Source organism: Camelus dromedarius, chromosome 2 (genome assembly GCF_036321535.1).
Source record: "Camelus dromedarius isolate mCamDro1 chromosome 2, mCamDro1.pat, whole genome shotgun sequence".
Taxonomy (NCBI): domain Eukaryota; kingdom Metazoa; phylum Chordata; class Mammalia; order Artiodactyla; family Camelidae; genus Camelus; species Camelus dromedarius.
In genome coordinates, this window is record NC_087437.1 from 97,994,584 (window position 1) to 98,015,647 (window position 21,064).

The 21,064-nt window shown below is 35.0% G+C and overlaps 1 protein-coding gene across 2 annotated transcripts in view; it reads right to left on the reverse strand.

Annotated features, from left to right (window-relative positions):
• SAMSN1 (SAM domain, SH3 domain and nuclear localization signals 1) overlaps positions 1-21,064 on the reverse strand; it is a 106,781-nt gene that overhangs the window by 7,346 nt on the left and 78,371 nt on the right. For both annotated transcript variants that reach the window (XM_031457870.2, XM_010977410.3), the window contains 6 exons: positions 19,961-20,032; positions 15,960-16,109; positions 11,899-12,028; positions 9,629-9,780; positions 6,309-6,515; positions 4,247-4,397 (listed from right to left, as the gene is read on the reverse strand). In XM_031457870.2, coding sequence (XP_031313730.2) covers positions 4,247-4,397; positions 6,309-6,515; positions 9,629-9,780; positions 11,899-12,028; positions 15,960-16,109; positions 19,961-20,032 — 862 coding nt within the window. The remainder of the gene's footprint in view (positions 1-4,246; positions 4,398-6,308; positions 6,516-9,628; positions 9,781-11,898; positions 12,029-15,959; positions 16,110-19,960; positions 20,033-21,064) is intronic.

A 21,064-nucleotide genomic window follows, 5' to 3' on the forward strand; every position in this document is an offset into this window, starting at 1 on the left:
AAACATTGCAGGTAGTACCTAAAATATGCTATGTATGGATTTTAGTGGAGTTTGCTTGTTCTGTTACTAAGTTGTTTTTTTTTTTTTTGCTTTCAATGTAAAATTTAATTATCCCTGTGCTATAAGGGAGAACAAGATATTTCCATCTTCCATTTTCCCCAAGGACAATAGGACACATTCTCATAGATACACTTTTAAGACACATCAAAGTGCTTCTAAATGTGGGAAAAGAGAAACACATTCAGAAGAAAAAGAAAATATTTACTATAAACAGCAGTTAACTATCATATTATTCTAAAGAGGCCTTTCTCAGCGAGGCAAAGAGGCTTGAAGGTTGTGTTTAAGGAACAACACACACACACACGCACATATTCGCTATCCGTTTTTACTTGCTGGGAATATTTATTCAAAGTAAATAAGCCATTTTAAAATTCAGAGGATAAATAGAGAAAATCTAATGTGTACAATATAAGCACATTCTACTCTTTCGCTCTTTTAAGAGCTGAGTATTTCATTCTAATTTTTTTTCTCTTTCTAACCTCATCTAGATTCTCAGTTGAGGGAGCCAGGGGCCTAATTCTGCTCAGTTCTAATGCAACGTGAGAACAAATTCAGAACATCTCTGTACTGGTCTTGCCTGGGATTGCAGAACCCCAAATTCGTTATTCTGTTCCAAGGTAGTACTGTGATCAGCCCCACCAGCACTCACCAGCCCTACTATCAGCTTGTTAAAGAAGCATCTTTCCTCTGGTCAAGCAGTGACCTAAAAAAGCTTAATCTGCTTTAGGTTTTCAAGGTCAAAGTAGGTATGGTACTATCTGTTTAGGCCTAAGAGAAAAGGAAAATTGCTTGCTCTAAGTCTTAGATTTCTGTCTGTCCCCATTCCATCCCCTATCCTCTTGGGCCCTCCAGATGTATTAAAGGCTTACAGGGAGCTTGTGGTCTTTTCTACATGATCTGAAAGCTTTAACTCTGGTCCTCAAAATAGGTGCCCACTCTGCTCAATTTTTATAATGAGTGATTAGCAAAGCAAAACTTTTCAGTTTCCAACCTAAGAAGCAATGAAACTCTAAACTGGGAATTTATTGATGTTCCCCAAACTGACATTATTCAGTGATTAAAATAAAATGCATACATAAAATCCTGGCCAATTTGCCTACCCCATTCTTCCACACACACACACACAAAAGCTAACTATTTTTAACCTATGACTGTAATGTGCATTTGTTTTAAAATTGTCTCAGTTTTAAACAACCATATATTCAAGGTCTTTATCATTCAAGGCACATGAAGGTTGTGCATTTAATCTTTAGCATGGTTGTAGAAGATATGATTCACAGAGTACAGAATAGATAAAAATAAGCATGCAGTAGCATGGTGCCGAATCATCAGAGCTCACTATCTTATCAACGAATAGAAGTCATTCTTCTTTGTTTCTTGAGCAAAGCAGTTTCATATAAGATAAATAGCTTTCAGTCAGAATAGCCTAACATGCAATATGCATCTTTTTGACATGTATATTCTAATACTACTTTAGACCATAAGATTAAAAGAAGAAAAATCTCAGAGTTGTGTGCTGACAACAAACACTGGTTGAATCTGCATTTGTTCCATATTTCATCTCCCAGAATTTGGTTCAGTGCGGGTATGTTTGTACATTACTGGCTATTATTAAATGATCAACCTCTAGTGACCTTCAACTACTGTTTTCTAAAGTTTTATAAGGAGGAATAATTCAGGGAATTTCTACTTTTTTATATCAAACATTGAAAGTCACATCATGCTTTGGAGATACTGTGTTTTGCTTTCAGAGACCAGAGTTGAGTAGAATGTGTTTCTACTAGATTTTGGAGACTGGATTCTCGATATGTGACCTTGAGAAGACTACTTGACTACTCTAGTTTTAGTTTACCCATCTTGCAAAGGAAGAATTTGAGTCAGATTTTTTTTTAAATTACATGTAGCTCTAATGTGATATCATCCATAAATTATTACTCTTTTGTTAACATAGAAAGTAGATGGATGATGAGGGAAGTGGAATAAAGAAATTAAGTGGACACTTTAAGTGGCCCATGCCTTTGGCATTGGGCTGGTCTTCCCTCTGTGGGCCCCTGCTGAACATTGTTTTATGGCTGAAAGCCTGCTTGTGGAGGCTCTCTGGCCCCTTCCATTCACAAATCCTGTTGCAATGCAGCCATATTAACTTTTCACCTTTCAGGGCACCATGCTATTGCAAAGTTTCTGTTCTCACTTAAATATTAGCTTCTACTTTCTGAGATTGAAAACTGAACTGAAGCACTTGGGGAAATTGGCAAAGTAGTAGAAAACTTGAATTTTCAAATACTCATTTTATTAATTTTTACCAGTTTGTATGTGTGGAAGAAAGAACTTGGATTTTTATAGCAGACTGTCTGATGAGAACTCTAACTCTGCTACTAACCTAGCTATTTGGCCTCTTTGAAATTCATCTATGAAATATTTTTCATCTATAAAATGGGCAAAATATCTGCATGGTTGTTATTGTAGAAGGAAAACAATTAAATCTTCTTCCCCCCTCTACTTTAGCATCAACTTATTTTGGAAAGTATTGACAATGATACTGCAACTTATCAATTACCAGAAATCTACAGAATCCATTTCTTAGTGTCGCATTGCTTAGTAAGGAGCCATGTTTTGAAATGACAAGGTGGGTTTCCTCATTTACCTCATTTACCCGGAAGCTATTGTTACATCAATTTACACTGCTCGGTTTTGTTTTCCCTTGTACTGTTGAGTAGACTGGCTACTTTACATTTGACCTCTGTCTGCCTCTGGAACCAGATTGCCCTCGCTTCTGCATCTCCCATCCTCCACAGCTTCAAAGAATGCATATAAACACCTAGGCCTAAGGTTGAGATCAATTCTGCGGGTGTCTTCTGGGGGTGTCAAATTAGCAATGCCTGTGAAAGCTCTTTGAAAAGGATGAGAATCTGTGCAAACTCAAGACAGCAAGTAAGAATTACGTGAGGTACGATTTCTAAAAATGTAAATTAATTCTTGCTGGATAAAAGGCTGTTATATAATAGACATGTGCTGTTCAACTGTGCCATTTTGTGGGGCATATGAGGGAGGATATAGTAAAGCTTCCGAAGGGACAGTCAGGAGACCTCCATCCTGATAGGGCTTTCCTCCTTACCCTGTATCTGGGCTATTATTTGCAGTGTTAGTAATTGTATATAGCACAGCATCACCAACACTGGTGCTACCTTTCTAGTTCACTAGGTATGTGAGCTTGGACAAGTCACTCATCTTCTCAATTTCTCATTATAAAAATGGTGGGACTACCTAACTCACAGAGTTGTGGAGAACATTAAAGAAAATAATAAATGTAAAGACCTTGGCTCAAAGTTTTAGTCAGAGAACATGTTCAAAACTAATAAATGATTACTATTAATATTACTTTTGAAAGAGTAGGTTGGATTAGATGATCTAAGTTCTTTTTCATCTTTAAAATTAGTTACCTCCCCCTCCTATTCTTTCCTAACAAAATACTCCTTGCAGAGTTTGGCACTCCCTACACTCAGGACTTTGGGAGCCCAGCCAGGTTTAGTAAGAAGAATACTCAGATCGGGCAATTGTAAAAACACAAGCTATCCTGTCTTTACAAACCCAGTTGGCGTGGACTGTTTCAAGTGAACCTACATGTGTTACTCGATCTTTAGTTTATACTTACAAATACAGAGAACCATCTCAGATAATAAAAGTGAGTGCTGAATATTTTTGCAAGCTATTATACCATTTTGAAAGAATACTATAAACAAGTACAGGATGTGCCTATATGGTAATGAAATGAATTTTCTTGTGTGGCGTGAAGGCTCATTAGCTCAGAGCCATGCTCTGTGCTGTTCTACAGTCGCATATGACATTTCTCACTAATGGCTCATGCTGTCACTAAATATTTGTCTCTAACTCCACCAGTCGTTGGCAATGCAGGCATCCACTTGTGTATGAATTACTAGCGCTGCAGAATCTAAATGAGGTACCCAGAGAAGTCCTTCCATTTTCTGAGTCCAATAAGAAAAAAAGGCCCTCTTTCTAATTATAGGTTTGACCAGAGCTGTTGTTTCCAAGAAAATACTTATTTTATGGGAAAGGATGCTTTATATGATTCTCAGTAAATAAAACTGTGGCTTTGTTTTTCATGATTTTACTATGTACATTAAACTGTGATTCTCAGTTGAGAAGAAGAGTGGGTATGCGCACTTACTTTCCTCATCAAGGAGATTTTCAGCAGCTGATAGTAACCTCATTCTATCTTCTGGGTTTTTAATGTTTAATTCAATGAGATGACTCTCTTTAATATCCTTTAAATCTTCTAGGGTCTCATAACCATTGAGCAAAAGTGTTGAGGTATATTCCTGTGGGGGAAAAATATGTATAATATAAGCTAGTCAGATTCAAATATTTTATTTTTAGTTCTCTTTAGATTAAAAAAAAAAAAGTGTAGAAATGCATATGGAAACCAAAGGTGCCAACAGAACTTTTGCTTAACTTTATTTTATTTGCACTAGTTTTCCACATATGAACTCAGGGCATTTAAAGAGTCTGTTGTATAGTTCTCACCTTCTGCAAGGACAAATGTAAAGAAGAGACGATTTCTTTAATCTCCACAATGCTAAATCACAGATCAATTAAATAGCTGGATCATTCATATCATTTGGCACTTTTTCACTTCTCAAATAGCTAAATTGACAAAGCTAACATGTTATGAAGCCTATCAGTAAAATGGCTCTAATAGAGTATAATATAATAATATTTCTGGATCTACATCTCTTCTTGTTTGCTTGACTGCAAAATCATCTACCCTCATTAACTTCTTGGGGTCAGTTAAAAAATGAATTCAAAACAGACACAATTTATATAAAAAGTAGACAGCATTTTGGTTGAAAAGCATTGTATAAACATAAGGAACCCCAAACTTTCTATTTAATTAAAAACTTTTATTAAGCATAAAACACTCTGGTTGGGAAAAGTATTGTTTCCTTTTCTCAGCATGTATATTTTGTCCATCATTTGCATCAATATATATTAGTTTAAAATTCATAGGCTTCTGATTTCAAAGTCAGTATGTTATTTATGTAACCTCTGTTCTCTCTAACAAAATAAAAATGTAAAGTGAATTTGAATGCTTTTCAACTTCTTCAAAAATTCCTCCCATTTTACTTGATCATAATTCAACATCCTCATTTTAGTTACTAAAATAAAATAACAGGAAGTATAAAAGTTTTAAGGAATCAGAAAGAAATTATTACCAGCCCTTTATTTTTTTAAAGGAACGATATAGTAGTTCTTTTAAAAATAATGAGGTAGAATGGAAAAAAAAGAAAAAAGAAACCAAAATTCCCATTCTGATGTAGCTATCTAACTGTGGGTTCTTAAGTTATTTCACTTCCTTAGACCTTGATTTTTTTCACAGGTCACAGAACAAACAAGTAGCTGAAGCAGGATTCAAACTTGTGCTTTCTTCAAGGAGTACCCCGTTTGGGGGGCACTGGTAGTATTATTAGAAGGCCTATGGAGTTCCTGTTTGCAGACAGGAATACAACTAGATAATTCAGGAAAAACAATTGAGGAAAGTTTAATTGGCTATCACCTTGATAAATTTTGAAAACTATAAAAGTTCTGCTGTGTTAACTTTAGAAATGATTTGCAAAACAATAAATTGAGTGAGGTTAGGCATATTGTATGTATACGGACATGCCATTTAACAACAGACATTTCATAAAAATTTTTCTAATATAACAAGAAAATAATTGGATTATAAATATGGACAACACAGTTTCCTTAACACAATCATCATGGGGACTTAATGATTACTGTTTCCTAACAAATTACTTTTAAAACAATTATATTTAGTTGTCTTCTCTTGACTTGCTTTTGATCTCTGCTCTGTAGAAAATTCAATTTTCTTTTCAATTCTCTGGAGTTTTACCTTCATTCTTTATGTTCTTTTTATCATTCTCATTTACATGTTTTCTCTGGACCTTTTAGTCTCCCAGGTTTATTTTACTTCTCACTATGCTTTCTCAACTTTAATCTCTACTGTGACTGCTAAGTATCATTAGAGTTTAGTCCAAGGGATGTTATATCAAGACCTGTCCTTGCAAAATAAAAGTAATAACAGACAAATATGAACTCTTCCTGGAAAACAGATTTTTCCCTTGCTGTAAGTCATGTATTTTTTAGCAACGCTGTACAAACACAGATCCGTTCTCCCCGATTATTTCATCCACATGCCACCAAATCAAACAGGCCACAGGTTTGCTAACCTGAAGGTGAATCCTCTCTAAGAACTCCTGTAGAGTCTGGGGTTTTTCCTTTCCACTCTTTCTGTGTGCTTTTATTTTCTTGGGGGCTGCTTCTTCTTCTGAGATGACATCCACATAAATAAATTTGAAGTTTCCCACCTTATTGTTCAACATTCCTGTCCACATCCCCATTGGCGTCTTGCTGATAATGTCTATGATATCTCCTTTCTGAGGACAAAGAAATACATAAATTAGATTTCAGAGAACTCTAGTGCTGTGACAATTGGTAGAAGTAATGAAATCACTGAAAATTAAGATAATCTGAGCATTATGCTAAGGAGGGTTAAGGTTAGAAATAAGTCTAAGAGGAAATTTCTTTTAAAAGTTCAAGAAACTATTTGCAAGTAATACTGAAAAAAACTTCAAATGCTTGAAGAAAAACTCCTAAATGCATTTGATGATGTGGTTGTTTTTGGTACTATATTAACTTATCAACTTATATTTGTGGACATCCCATAGTTTACAAAACACTTTTGCATATTAAGTCATTTTATGCCCACAACATACCTCTTGGATATATATATTATATATATATAGTATCATAACTACTTGAAATATTACAGAAAAAGAAATTCAAACGTTAAATAATTTTCCAAGAGCTTACGGGAAGTTAATGGCAGAACCAGAACTCAAGCCTAAGTTGTCTTAACTCAAAAATGATGCTCTTTTCCTTCATACTTCTCAAAGCAATATATGTATAGCAAAGCTCAAGCCATCATTTCTGGAGGGGCTCCCAGGTGGGAAAGAGGAAGAGAGAAGTCCTTGACTCTGTACATGCTTCTAGTTCATCTGAAAAATTAATCTACAGTATAAAATAAGCCCACCTACAGTATTGCACTCACTTAGAATAATGAAACTGTTCAGAACTTTGTACATAACAGATATATAACAAAAGCATGTATGTACTAAGATAAATTATGCTAATTAATTATTCTAACTTAATGCTTGATTAAGTTGTGATGATTTAATTAATGCTTAGCTGGAGCTCCACACAAAGTTGGGATTAAAGTATGAATGAAGGGTATTGGGATGGGCAAACCAATTGGTCTTTCTCTTTATTCATATCTGAGACTAAGACTGCAGGCTGCCAGTTATTGGCAAGAGTAGAAAACTACACAGGAGTATTTTTTTGTAAAAAAAAAGTTGATTTCTTTGCAAATACATTGTCTTCATTTAAGAGTAATAGTTACTCTTTTGAGACTTACAGTTTTCTACCCTAGAGAGGACATTATAAATTCTGATATTTTTGCCATTTTAGGAGTCTACCCTCAAACAAACAAAACATTGAGTCTGCTACTAAAAATATTTTTCCTGATACTCTGTGAATGTGTATTCTTCCATCTAAAACACAAACTGTATTTATAATTGTAGAATTTAATGTGATTAAAAGATCTGGTCTTTATGATTTATGATAGTCTGCCCATCTGACCCTGTGAGTTGTTTATCTAGTTTTTCCTGCTTTAGTTAAATCCTGGGCAAGATGGGATCAGCTAAACAGACCTAGAAAATCCCCAGAAGCTCGAGGGGAAGTTACTAAGCATGGCAGCCCTCTGCTGCATCCTTCTTATTAACCTTTAAACTTATAAAAAGTATACATTTCAGAAAAGCCCACAGGTCACAAGCAAAAATCCAATTTCATTTTAGATTAAGGCCCTTGATGGAAACAGTAATATTTGATACTCAGTGGTAACTATGGGGTTCTGACTGTGTCCTACGAGAGCTCCACAAATGTCCCTGTAGGCAGCACCAGCAGTAGTGCACTGGTATGGTGTTATAGGGAAGGTGAAAGCTACCTGAGTTAAAATGTTTTCAGTTTCGTACCTTCTCCTGCCCTCCCCCTCAGTGCTTACTTGGCTGCAAGCATCCTTTTTCCAAGACCTGAACTTAAGACTTCAAATCATTTCATAGAAACAACTAAAGAGCTAACTGTAGGGAATAATGTTTTCCTCATTCTCCAGCTTATCTTACTCTGATATGATACTATGAAAGAGGTAAAGAGAAGAACTGAGTGCTCTGAATGTTAAATAATAACATTAATACTTCACAGCTTATAATAATTATTGATTAACATTAGTTTGATGTTGACAGTATAGGAAAGTTGTAATTTCTATCCTTTTAGCTATAGCATTTTGTGTAACTAAAAGGAATAGTTTAACATCAATAAAATATTTTAACAGTAAACCTTCTATTTGTACTACTGTAACAACTCCTCCCCTTGAGTGGAACAGGACTATGAAAATGGTGGATTTCACACCTGTGATTATATTGTGTTATATGACAGAGAGACTATGCAGATGTCATTAATGTCCCAAATTACTTAATTTCGAAATTAAAAGGGAGATTATCTGGGTGTTCATGACTTAATCATGTATGATCTCTTAAAAATAAAAAAAGATTTGAAGCATGAATGAGCTTTTCTCCTGTAACCTTTGAAGGAGCAAACTGCCATGTTATAGAAAGGACCATGGCTGGCAACCCCAGGGGACTGAGAATGGCCCCTGGTTGATATCCAGCAAGAAAGCAGAAGCCTCAGTCCTACAACCACAACGAACTGAAATTCTGCCAACAGCAGGTGAGCTTGGAAAGGATCCTAAGTGTCAGGTGAGATCACAGCCTCAGTTGATATCTTGATTTCAACCCAGTGAGACCTTAAGAAGAGAATCCAGTGGAGCCATGCGCACATGTAAGGCCTACAGAACTGTGAAATAATACATTTGTGTTGTTTGAAGCCCTTGGAGCAAAAGATAACGAGAGAGGGGGTAAGAGTAAAAAGAGGGAATTCAGGAGGGAATATCACTGAGAGAAAGTTGTCAGGTTGCACATGGCATTTCCAAGTACCGACTTAAGTACTGAAGTTGCCCAGCCAAGTCTGGTTTTCAAGGCATTTGCTCTGCTGGACTCTTGCCAAATATTTTCATTTTCTCTCCCTCACCTTGGCTTCGTGATTCTTATTTCAGCACATACCAGGCAGAACTGAGCATCTCCAGCAATTTGTGAGATTTTTGGTTTTCAGAAACATGTAGACAATTTCTTCTCCCTTAGTAGTCTCTGATTCTGCATTATGTACGTAATGTAACTTTTGCTCATAACCTCAAAAGACTGATTCCCCTATTCTACCTCACATGTTTTGTTAAAATTCCTGCCACAGTAAACCAGTCCTCAGTTCTGCTCTTGGGAAGAACACACTTACCCGCTAGTTCCCAATACTTGGACTTCCTGAAACAGATCATACACCCAGCAGTAGACAAGCCATACAGAATGCAGATATGATGTGCACACACCTTGATTTTGAGAGAGTCGGTGTCATAGGGGCTTGGTGTGAAATCTGTATGTACTCTGGCACGGCCACAGAATGGTCCAGAGTAGGGGCCATCATCGTCAAGTCGAAAGCTGTCCCGGTTACTCGTTCCATCTGAGCAGCTTGTTATTCCACCTGAGAAGGCAAAGCAGAGGTTAACAGTTCTCATCAAAGGTTCATAACATTCTGAACCATCTCCTGGCCATAACTAAGCAGGGATAATGCTGAAGCATTGGATGCCAGCCTCCTGATGGGGCTGTCAGTGACTGAGCCCTGTTTCTGCCTCCCAGTCATTCTCCATCAGTGGCTTCTGTCCTCTTAGCCATTTCTGATATTTCTCCAGCCAGTCTGACCACTTTTTCCTTATTCACTCACCCAAACACCCTCTTACTTCAGTCTCTATGGTTCAATCCAGTAGCACATTGTTTTGAGGTTGGACACTTGCTAAAGAGGCAGACAGTATAGACCTGACTCCCTGTATAAGACAGATAATTAATTTTGTACATGTAAGCAAAGACAGAAACCTGTAGCAGCAGTTTGATCTTTGTATCTATTGATCAGGAATGGTCAAAACTTAAGACCACAAGTTTCTGTACAGCTTATCACAGAGTAGCAAATACGCTGCCTCTTACTTCCTAATGTGTACCAAAAGCCATTCTGAGGCAACATTTCTGTGCATAAAAGGTAGCATTTTTGCTTGTTGTGAGAGTGTCAGGGAAGGAGGAAATGTGTTCCAATGTCTGTATTACTAAATGATTCAAAACTCTTCTAAACTGGGCTTTTAAAATGGCTCTGAATCCTTGTTCTAGGGTCCTTTTCCTTTCTGATTTTGAACCTCGGGGGGAAAGAGAAAAGAGATCCCATGCTTGCCTGGGGTCAAGCATGGCTCCCACTGGAAGTAATTCTGAGTCTCCCCACCACTCTAAGTTGTCACCTCACTTTCTCCTTCTGTGTGGCCTCCCAGTGTTCTGTTCCATGGTAGAGACAAGTCCCAGAGTCTCTACCATTCATTCTAATACTTATGGAAATAAGGTAAAGATCCTTAGAGATGCTCCATTTTTTATATGGAGTTGTGCAGAAGAAAGATGAGTTGCGTCTGATCACAGAAATGAAGCTGTATATGCTGCCAGCTAAGTAGACCACCATCTCTCTACACCCTCCCTTCCATGACCACCCCAGGCTCTGACTTTTCATGGTGTAATTGAATTAATAAAATTCTACCCACATTCAGTATCACAATTTTGAATTTTAAAACTTCCAGCAGAAATGAATACTAATGAAATGTGAAATTCACACATGCAAAAATATATCCCTCTAATGTTTCTGTATTAGCTTTTTTTTTTTCACACAATAACTGTTCTATAGCCAATAGGAAAGTAGGAATAAAATTCAGCATATTTGAAACATCTGGTCTTTGTGATCCATCTTCAAATAACAGAAGCAGTTGATTCAAAATGAAACGAAAGTTAAACTGCAAAAAACATTTTAAAACCTTGAAAAGATTAGAGGGATGCGTAACAGTGTACATATAAAAATTATAAGGCACTCTGTAGTATCAGTGGTTTCATCCAAATGTTATAGCGAGATATGTGACTGAAATCTGAGTGACTTCTTTGTTAAAAATGATGTTTTTATAAAATTCTTGTTGAACGCATGCTGATTCCTTTTTGTCACCTAATTGGACAGTTGGAAGGACAAAGTGAGAGAGGGCAGAACAGGAAAGAGTGAAAGAAAGAAAGAGAGAAAAAGAAAGAAACAAAGAAAAGAGGAGGGAGGGAGTAGGGAAAGAAGGAAGGTAGGAAAGAAGAGAAAAGGATAGAAAGAAGTAAACAGGGGAGGGAGAAGGAGGAGGGAGGGGAAAGAGACAGAGAAGAGGATTTTAGTTATCTGAATACTTCAAGTCATTTGAAAAATTCTGACTCAAGATAATGCTAGTTCTTCCCAGCACATGTTATTTTAGGTACTCAGGTTTAATCACTCACCATGTTCTTTTTGATGCATATCCCTTAGAGCCCTGCTGACTACAATGCTAAAAGTTTTAAAATAATCTATAACTCTAATATATTATGTATCATTTTAAACAATAGCAACTCTATAGATTCAACACTTCCTACGTTTTTATTATTTCTCTCATCACGTAGCTGGAACCTTGTTTCTATTTTGACAAACAAGCCCAAGAGAAATAAATCTGCTATTTTTAATTAACTTAACTCAGACCTATCTAGGATCATGTCACTTATTCTGTAGCCTTACTTGATGAGCTCTGCCCACTGTAGAGACTGTCCATGGAGTCACTGGCTTTGATGGAGACCTTCTCTGTATGGGTTCCAATCATGGGGTCACTGTTCCGATATGGGAGGGTATCCTCTGCATCTTCCTCATCCTTCAGAAAATCATATCAGAGGTTAAGTGCAAAGAACTGATTTCCTTGAGACTTTTTCTGTGTGCATTGATTTAACAAACAAGACATATTTTAGCAATAAAATACTTAGGAATACATCAGCATAAAATACGAGTGTCATTAATCTTTAGTTCAACTTACAGCAAAACATTTTATGGTATACTTGGAAAAATCCTTTAGATGGGACATTCCACATTATGGAATTTAACTGAAATTATAACAGTTCATTTTTGTAATTGGGATAAATACCATATCAAGACCATTTAATCAGAAATGTTAAATTTGTTAACATCTGTGCTTTATCTTTTAAATCACTTTTATTTCTTCATGCTGTCCTTATCATGTATTTACCACCATTACTAATCCTTTGAGATATGATATTACAAGTTTAAACTCCACATAGTTGCTTCATGTCAGTTATTTGCACCCTACCAGATCACTAGATATGAATAAAACATGCACACTTTGCAATTCTAAAGCAAAGCTTATCTAAGAAGCTTTACAAATCTCATACGGTGCTTGCCACCTAGTCAAGTGAAAAGCAAATCTTGCATAAAAGTAGGAAAGACAGACAATTTCAAAAGAAATTACATCTGCTTGAAAACATCTCACATGTTTTCCATATTTAGATAGTTTGAACAAAACCCATGAATTTCTTAATATTCATCAAAATGTAATTCAATATTCCTATTTTTGAGCATTTCTAAACATCAATACAACCTCAGAATATACATATGATATACACTCAGTTTGAGTCTCTGCTTTTTCCATTCCTTTATTCATCTGTTCAGTCATTCAACACAAGTTTATAGAACAGCTTTTAAGTACTTGGCATTGTCTTGGAAACTGGGGATACCATAGTAAACAAGATAACAGGGTCCTACCTCTAATGAGGTACATTTTAGTATGTTAGGGCATGTGTGTATGTTTGTAGTGTTTGGGGAGATTTGTGTAAACAAAATGAGCAAAACAGTTTCAGAGAATTATGAGTGCTACGAAGGAAATAAAACTGGGTAGTATGAGAGGATTAACTACTGAGATTAGGGTTGTAGGAAGGTTAGCTGGTTTAGGGAAAACAGCCCCAAAGATCTCCTCTGTAAGATTATACATGCTCTGAATTATTGATTTGAATGATAAGAAGATGTAACATATGATCTGGAGATAGTTTTCCAAGCAAAAGAAACAGCAAAAACAAAATGATTAAACTCATAACTAGCTTGGGTTATGCAGGGGAAAACAAGGTCAGCGTAACTGGAGCTGAGTGGGAGCAAGGAGAGTATTACGATATCAGCTCAGAGAGGCAGACTGGAGGCAGATCAGGAAGGTTTTATAGGCCACTTGTGGGACCATCGAAATGTACACTAAGATCTCTTGCTGCAGGACACTTCTTTGTTGACAGCCCCAACTGCTGCCCCTCTATATCAACCACTGTGTTTGTATGGAAGCCATGTTCCATGACTGAAACAGTGGGGCTACCATTTGCATCCATTCTGGTGGGATGTGCAGTTTCTCTAATGGAAAACTTTTGTTCAAGGACTTCCCATCAATCTAGCCAAAGCTTTCTCAGAACAGTGTTGAAGTCTGAGACTTGAATGATCCTCCTTCTTTCTTCCTCTCCTTTTATAAATGTCACACTTGCATTGTAGTCTGAAGGATTTCCTTGCTCATTTTTTCTTTCTCTTCTTTATCCTTCACAGGCATTTCCCCCCATAAAACTTTGGCGTTACTACTCCCTTCTTGGGGTCTACTTTTCAGGACTGGAATGAACATCTCATGGTAAGGGAATACATTGTGAGGTACTGTAAAATTTTAACCAAGGAAGTGTTGTGTTCTGAATTTGACTTTTCAAAGATCTTTCTGGCTTTCATGTGAAGAATGGCTTTTACAGAGTAAAGAGTGGAAGAAAGGAAACCATTAGGTAATCTAGGCAAAAGGGGTTGGTTACTTAGTCTAAAGCAAGAATAATTTACATGGAGAAGTTAGGGGTTTTAGATATACTTTGGGGTTAAAAACAAGGGGATATGCTGATGGATTGTTGTAAAAAGTGAGAAGAAGGAATTTTGAATTCATAGGCTTTCTTCTTTCTCTCTTTCCTTCCTTCCTTTATTTCCAGCATCTACAGTTATGAGAGTGTTATCTATTTCTACTTGGAAGACTGGACAAGAAACAAACTTTTTTTTGTAGAACATAGAGAATCAACAATTCAGTTTTAGATATATTAGGTTCTAGATATCTATTGTACACCTAAGTGATAATATCAAATAAGCAGTTGGTTATATAAGTCTAACAGATATGTAAAGAGATCATAGCTAGACATGTAATTGTGGAAAACAAAGTCACAATACTGGATGAGACCTCTTAGGAAGAGAGACTAGACTAGGTAGAACATCTTGGAACAACCCTCAGGAAGACTCAATATTTAGAAGGAGAAGAAAGAAAGCAGAGCCAAGAAAGGAAACTATGAGAAAGAAGGAAAGAGAAGAATGCCCAGAGAAACCAAGAAAAGAGAATGTTTCATATCTAATGAAATCATCAATTGTGTCAAATACAGCTGAAAAGTCATGTAAGAACAAAGAAAAGTGACCATTAGATTTGGCAACATAGAGGCTAATACTGATTGTGAGAACTGTTTTAATAGAGTACTGGGGCAGAAGGACCCAGGAGGGTTAATAAGAGAATAGATATAAAACATATAGAACAATGGAATAAAATTGAGAGTCCATAAGCCCATATATTTATGACCATATGTTTATGATCAGTTGATTTTCAACAAAGATGCCAAGACAATGGCGAAATAATTGTCTTTTCAACAAGTAGTGTTGGAACAACTGAATATTGATATTCAAAGAATGAAGTTGGACTCCTATCACACACCCTATAGAAAGTTCATGGATAATACACCAAAATTTAAGAGCTAAAACTATAAAACTCTTAGAAGAAAACATAGAAGTAGATCTTTGTAACCTTAGATTAAGCAATGGTTCCTTAAATACAATACTGAAAGCACAACTGATGGAAGAAAAAATAAATTGAACTACATCAAAGTTACAATCATTTTTGCTGTGATACCATCAAGAAAGTGAACATACAATCCATGAATGGGATAAAATATATCATATTACAAATCATATATCTCATAGAGGCCAGTATCCATAATATATTTTTTTAAAAGGCTTAAATGTCAGCAATAAAAAGACAACCCAATTTAAAAGCAGGTAAAAGATATGAATAAACACTTTTCACAAGAAGGTATACAAATAGCTAATAAGCACATGAAAAGATTCTCAACATCATTCATCATCAGGGAAGTGCAAATCAAATTATAATGAGAATCCACACCGATTATGCTGGCCTGCGTCAAAAAGACAGGCAATAACACGTGCTGACAAGCATGTGGAGAAAGTGGAACTCTCACGCATTGCTAGTGGGAATGCAAAATGATGCACCTGCTTTGGGAAATAGTTTTTCAGTTTCTCAGAGTATCAGACTGTCACCATATACCCAAGAGAAGTGAAAGAAAATTTCCACATAGAAACTTGCACACAAATTTTCATAGCAGCATCATTTATAGCAGTCCCACTGTGGAAACAACCCAAATGTTTATCAACTGATGAAAGGGTAAATAAAATGAGACTTATCTGTAAAGTGGAATGTCATTTGACAATAAAAAGAATTGCAGTACTAATGTTATAACAGAAATGACAAATGTGATATTTCTGAGCCTGTTTCCTGTATTAAAATGTGAGTAATAATACTTTCTTCCATCCAACTTCTGCACACAAATATTGATGAAGGAAATAGTCTGAAGTCCTTCATAAACCACCAAGTACTTCCATATCTAGAAGAAGAACTTATTGAATATTTTAATCAAAAATTAATAGGAAAATACAGGCGATTAACAGAGTACACTTACCTTTTCCTCAGAGAGGGCTTTAATGTATTTTTTACCCGTTTTTTTCTTCATTGTCCAGGAAATAGCTCTCATTTTTTTACCTAAGCCCCTTCCATTATTTGAAGTTTTGTTTTGTTCTCCACTTTCATTTATAGGTTCCCCTTCATGTACCTAATCAGAATTGTTTACAAAAGACAAAATAGTAAAGCAATGAAAAGCATTGATCTGAAAGCATTGTTAGGAGATTGCAAATTGGTGGGCTTCCTATACATTCTGTGCAGCAGCCTCCAAAATTTCAAGCTATCTGGACATAATACATATTTTTAAAGTTGTCTAGGCCTAGTTACCTCTGTTACAAACTCAGAATGTGAAACTTGTGATGCTGAACGTCGTGAGCTTCACAGTTGAAATTATTAAAAAGAATTTAAGCTGTTTTTATAGCTGTATAATAGAATCACTTTAGTCCTTCCTATTTTTTGAGATGGACAAAATAGAATTAAATACTAGACATAATGAGTGATTATGTCCACTTACATGAGAGAGATTTTATCAGAGGCTTTAGGAAGGCTGTAACATCTATCCATGCTGAATGTGCATGACAATATCCTCTTGCTTTTTATAGAAATTGAGATGGTCATGGCTATTTTTTAAGAAGTTTGGAGTTAATTAAATTCACAGAGAAACTGCAGTTCTTTGCTCTTACAGGTGATGAATACATGCACATTTTCAACATTCTCAAGCAATATTAATTATGAACTAGTTCAGCCATTAGTACAGAAGTCTTTACCTGTTCCACATACTATGCTAATGAAATACCTATTTAGACTGCTTCTGACTTGTGCTAATTAAGAATCTTGTTAAACCAATGGCTTCTTCTCTATCTCAGAATAAAACAAAGTTCACAGCCCACAAGACTCTATAACAACATAAAATAATGTGACATTATTATAATACATATTAAACTGTAATATACATTACATTATATACAGTGTAGATGAAATAAAAATGTACTCAACACCTCATTCCTAACTGCTTCTCGCATTTTTCTTGCTCACTGTACATAGCAGTGGTTCTCAAAACGCAGTCCCAAGGCTGGCAGCGTCGGAATCACTGGGGGACAGTTAGTGTTTTAACAAACTCTCCAACTGATTCTGATACATGCTAAAGTTTGAAAACAGCTGCGACTAAGTGTTGTCATAATAGTCCCCTTGCTGTCTCTTTTATGTTCTCATCAAGGTTTATACTTGTTTTTGCCACTGGCTTCCCCTAGATATCCACAAATGTCTTCCTTCATTCATCCGGGTTTCTACTTACACACCAAGTAATAGGAGAGAAATTATCTGATTGATCACCCCATTTAAAATAGCCCACACTTGTCCATAGTCCTTTTACGTTTACCCTGATTTATTCTTCTTCTAAGCACTTAGCATTACCCAATAATATATTTGTTTGTTCATTTTATTTTACTGCCTGCATCTCCCACTATGATGAATGCTCCATAAGAGACTATAGACTTTATCTGTTTTATTCATTCTGAGTGTCTAGAATACTTCCAGGAATATAACTGACCTTCAGTATTTTTTGAATAAACAAACCTGCTCATGTAGAACTTTGGAATTTTTTTTTTCAGGACATATTTGTGTTACATAGCCTTAATATCCCAGATTTGCAAGAAAAGAACTCTGAAGGTCATCTTGTCTTGCACCACCCACCATTCCCAATAGGTAGGTTGTCAGTCATTCCCTGAATATAAAAAATCATGGGAAACTTCTCTTTAGTGAATTTGAATATTTTAATATGAGGGTTTGACCACACAGTTAACATCATTATTAATCAATATTATGTTTTGCTTCATGTCTTACCTCAAATTGCCTATGATAAATATGAATGGACAGCCAATTTAAGCCCTCATTGCACTTTATTAATTTCTGCATTCAAGGTTATAAAGGCAAAGATTCTTTGCTTAATTCAAAAGCCCTGAATAAAATATAACTTAGAATCACTTTAAAATTTTAGAGTTAAGCTTTTTCTTCTCTCTTTCCTCTAACTTTTCTCTTCATTGTAAAATTACAAACTAAAATAAACAAGAAATTATTTTATTACTATGTTAACTTATCATCACCTAAGCTTCAAAAAAAAGTACCACAAATATTTTTAATTTCAGATTTTCTATCTTTTTTTATAGAAGCTTTTAAGAAACTATTTCAACACATTTTAGTTTTAACATTTTTCTACGCTGTTCTCTTTCATAGCCTGAATCACCATTTTATTTAGATGTTTGTTTATATTTTGTCTTTGTTGTTATTTTAAGATGTCTCTCCCTCAACTCCAAGCTTCATGAAGTAAGGATTTTCACTTGTTTTGTAATAGTACTTTGTGAGTGGCTAAGGGAAATCCTGTTATACAGTAGATTCTCAATACATATTTGTTGAATGAATTTTGATGTGCTGAAAATGTGTGAACTACTTAATCAGGTTCACTACACGCTTTCTCAGATTGCTAGGCCACCTTTACTCATCGATGAATCTGAGTGAGCCTGAGCAACTTTTGTAGGTTAACATTAGAATTATAAACTAAATAACAGTAGAATATATCTATGTTTGATTATGGAAAGTTGAAGGTTCATACAATATGCTAACTGAAAATAAAATTATATTGGGCTTCTCACTCTTTATATACATATATTACATTGTATTATTTATAATTATGTAAATGTTGATAGATTATATAACTATCCACGAAGTTTATCTGTGTATATCCATGTATGTATACAAGTTTATCCACAAGTTCATGTGGACATAAATATATAGATGGATAAAAGGAGATATATGTGATATATGTATATAAAAAGGGATATAGTATACACACATGCATACATATGTACTAATGGAGGTATTCATAAAGTAATAATAGATGTCCTTTTCTTTCTACTTTTTTTGTCTAGAATATCCATTTCTGAAATATAAAAATATTTAAAGATATTATAGATAGATGCATGTATATAGGAATTTGAAAAGTGTTCTGAGAAATAAGATACAATAAAAGGAATTCATTATAAAAACAAAAAATAAAGACACAATATTTAGAATAAATAATTAAGAAGTGCATAAGATCTAAAACCTAGTGATCAAAAACAAAAGTATCACATGTAAGGTCGCTGAATCAGGTTCAATGATAAACACATATTTTCACTTTTCTCAGTATATATCCCTCCCCTCTACTATTTTATTAGTTGTTATACCTTTTATTAATCCCTTATCACAGCTGGCTGGTGGTTTATGAGATAGTATCATTGAATAGCAAACTTCGGACAAGATGTTGCATTCTGACTTTGTCATTTATTACCAGTATAATATAGAAGTAGTCTTCTCAAACATATTTCTACAATGGTGAAATAAAAATAACGATAGTTCCTACTTTTAGGTAGGTAAAGTATTTAGTGTTGTGCTGCCTTCCTGGTAAGTGCTCAATTAAATGTAGCTATGATGATGATGATGGTGATGAAAATTTAATTTTATGGGGAGCTTTTCTTAAGCTACATTTAAAATGGTTTGCAAATGTATATGTAATGGTCACCATTGAGACATTTCAAAGTGTACAGACGTGAGAGTGCAATTCAGCAGCCTATGCTCTCCTTAACAAATGGACAGTTAAGCCATTTAATCACTTCCTAAAATAAAGCAGTTACAACTTACATGAAATTTAATGTATATATTGTTTTATAGTGGAAATGCTCAGAAAATTTGGGATCATCTGTTACTTTAAAATGCAACTCTCTTCTTAAGCTGATGTTCTGCCTTCCCAAATGTCAGTTAGGCTTCTTAGGTAGCTTTTTACTCTTAATGCCCAGCATCATCATACTAGGCATTAAATAATTATTCACTGATCACAAAAATATATGCAATGCTATGATTTTAAAATATCTTCCTTTTTCTTACTGTACTATGGAAAAATGATATTGACTTCATAATTTTTCATAATGTATTTGTATAACATTCATAAAAATGGAATGAAATACCAACCCCAGTTGGGTCATCTGGTTTTGATGTGGAATTACTCCGAAAACGATCAAAATTCCCAAAACTGCTGCTGCGCTATAAAATGGGAAAGAAAAAAGAAAGGAAATTTAGAATTTGTGACTTTCACTGATAAAACTGCTAAACATATTAGATTATGATTCAATAAGCATCAGTCTCTTGCAAATTCAGGATTAAAAAAGCTCTTCTCTCTGAAATATCTAAAGGCACTGAAGGTATAACTATTATTAACATAATATTTACAGTTCATAAAATGTCTTCATCTGTTTGTTATCATGTTAAGCACCTTGGAGAAAAATCTATTAAATTATTTTTAATTTATAGTGTTACTTTTGTTCTTGGGAATGGCATATATTACTAAGCAACCAACCAACTAATAAATAACAACAGCAAAACAAACAAACAAAAACAGGCATTTGAGTAGATCCACCATTGTGTCTCATAAAGATCATATTTGTCAAAAAACCAAAAATGACCGCCAATGCATTTTCTGTTGGTAACTCTTGATAATATGAACCTCTCTACTAGATGTCAGAAAGACGAGGCATATACACAGACCTATTAATAAACGGAAAAGAGCATTTAGGCATTCACAGTCTAAGGTTGAAAGTAAAACTGATTTTTTTCCACATTTAACATGGAATTACAATGAGACCTCTGGGTCAATTTCATTCACTGGTTTTGAGAGAAAGCTTAATATGGTAGTAGAAGACTTGTTCTCTTGGATACTTTTTGCCTACAAAGCTAAATTTTTATTTGTATGTAACTCATTCTAGCCAGGTAATTATAAACAATTCCTCACATACCACAAAGTAAATGATTCTCCTAAATCTTTAGAGTAGTTTTCGTTTTCAAAATCTTTAGAGTAGTTGAGTCAAAAAAATTGATATTTTCTCACTGTTTAATTTTATATACCGTTCAGGATGGTGGATATCAGACATTATGGACTTTCTGTACCCATAAATCCCAAGAATATTTTCTATTGTAAGAACTTTATCTTATTTCAAACCTATAATATTTTCAAAATAAGCTGGTGATACTGAAAAAGAACTTAGTAGTCTGAAAAGCTGAAAATGGGAGTCAGTAATC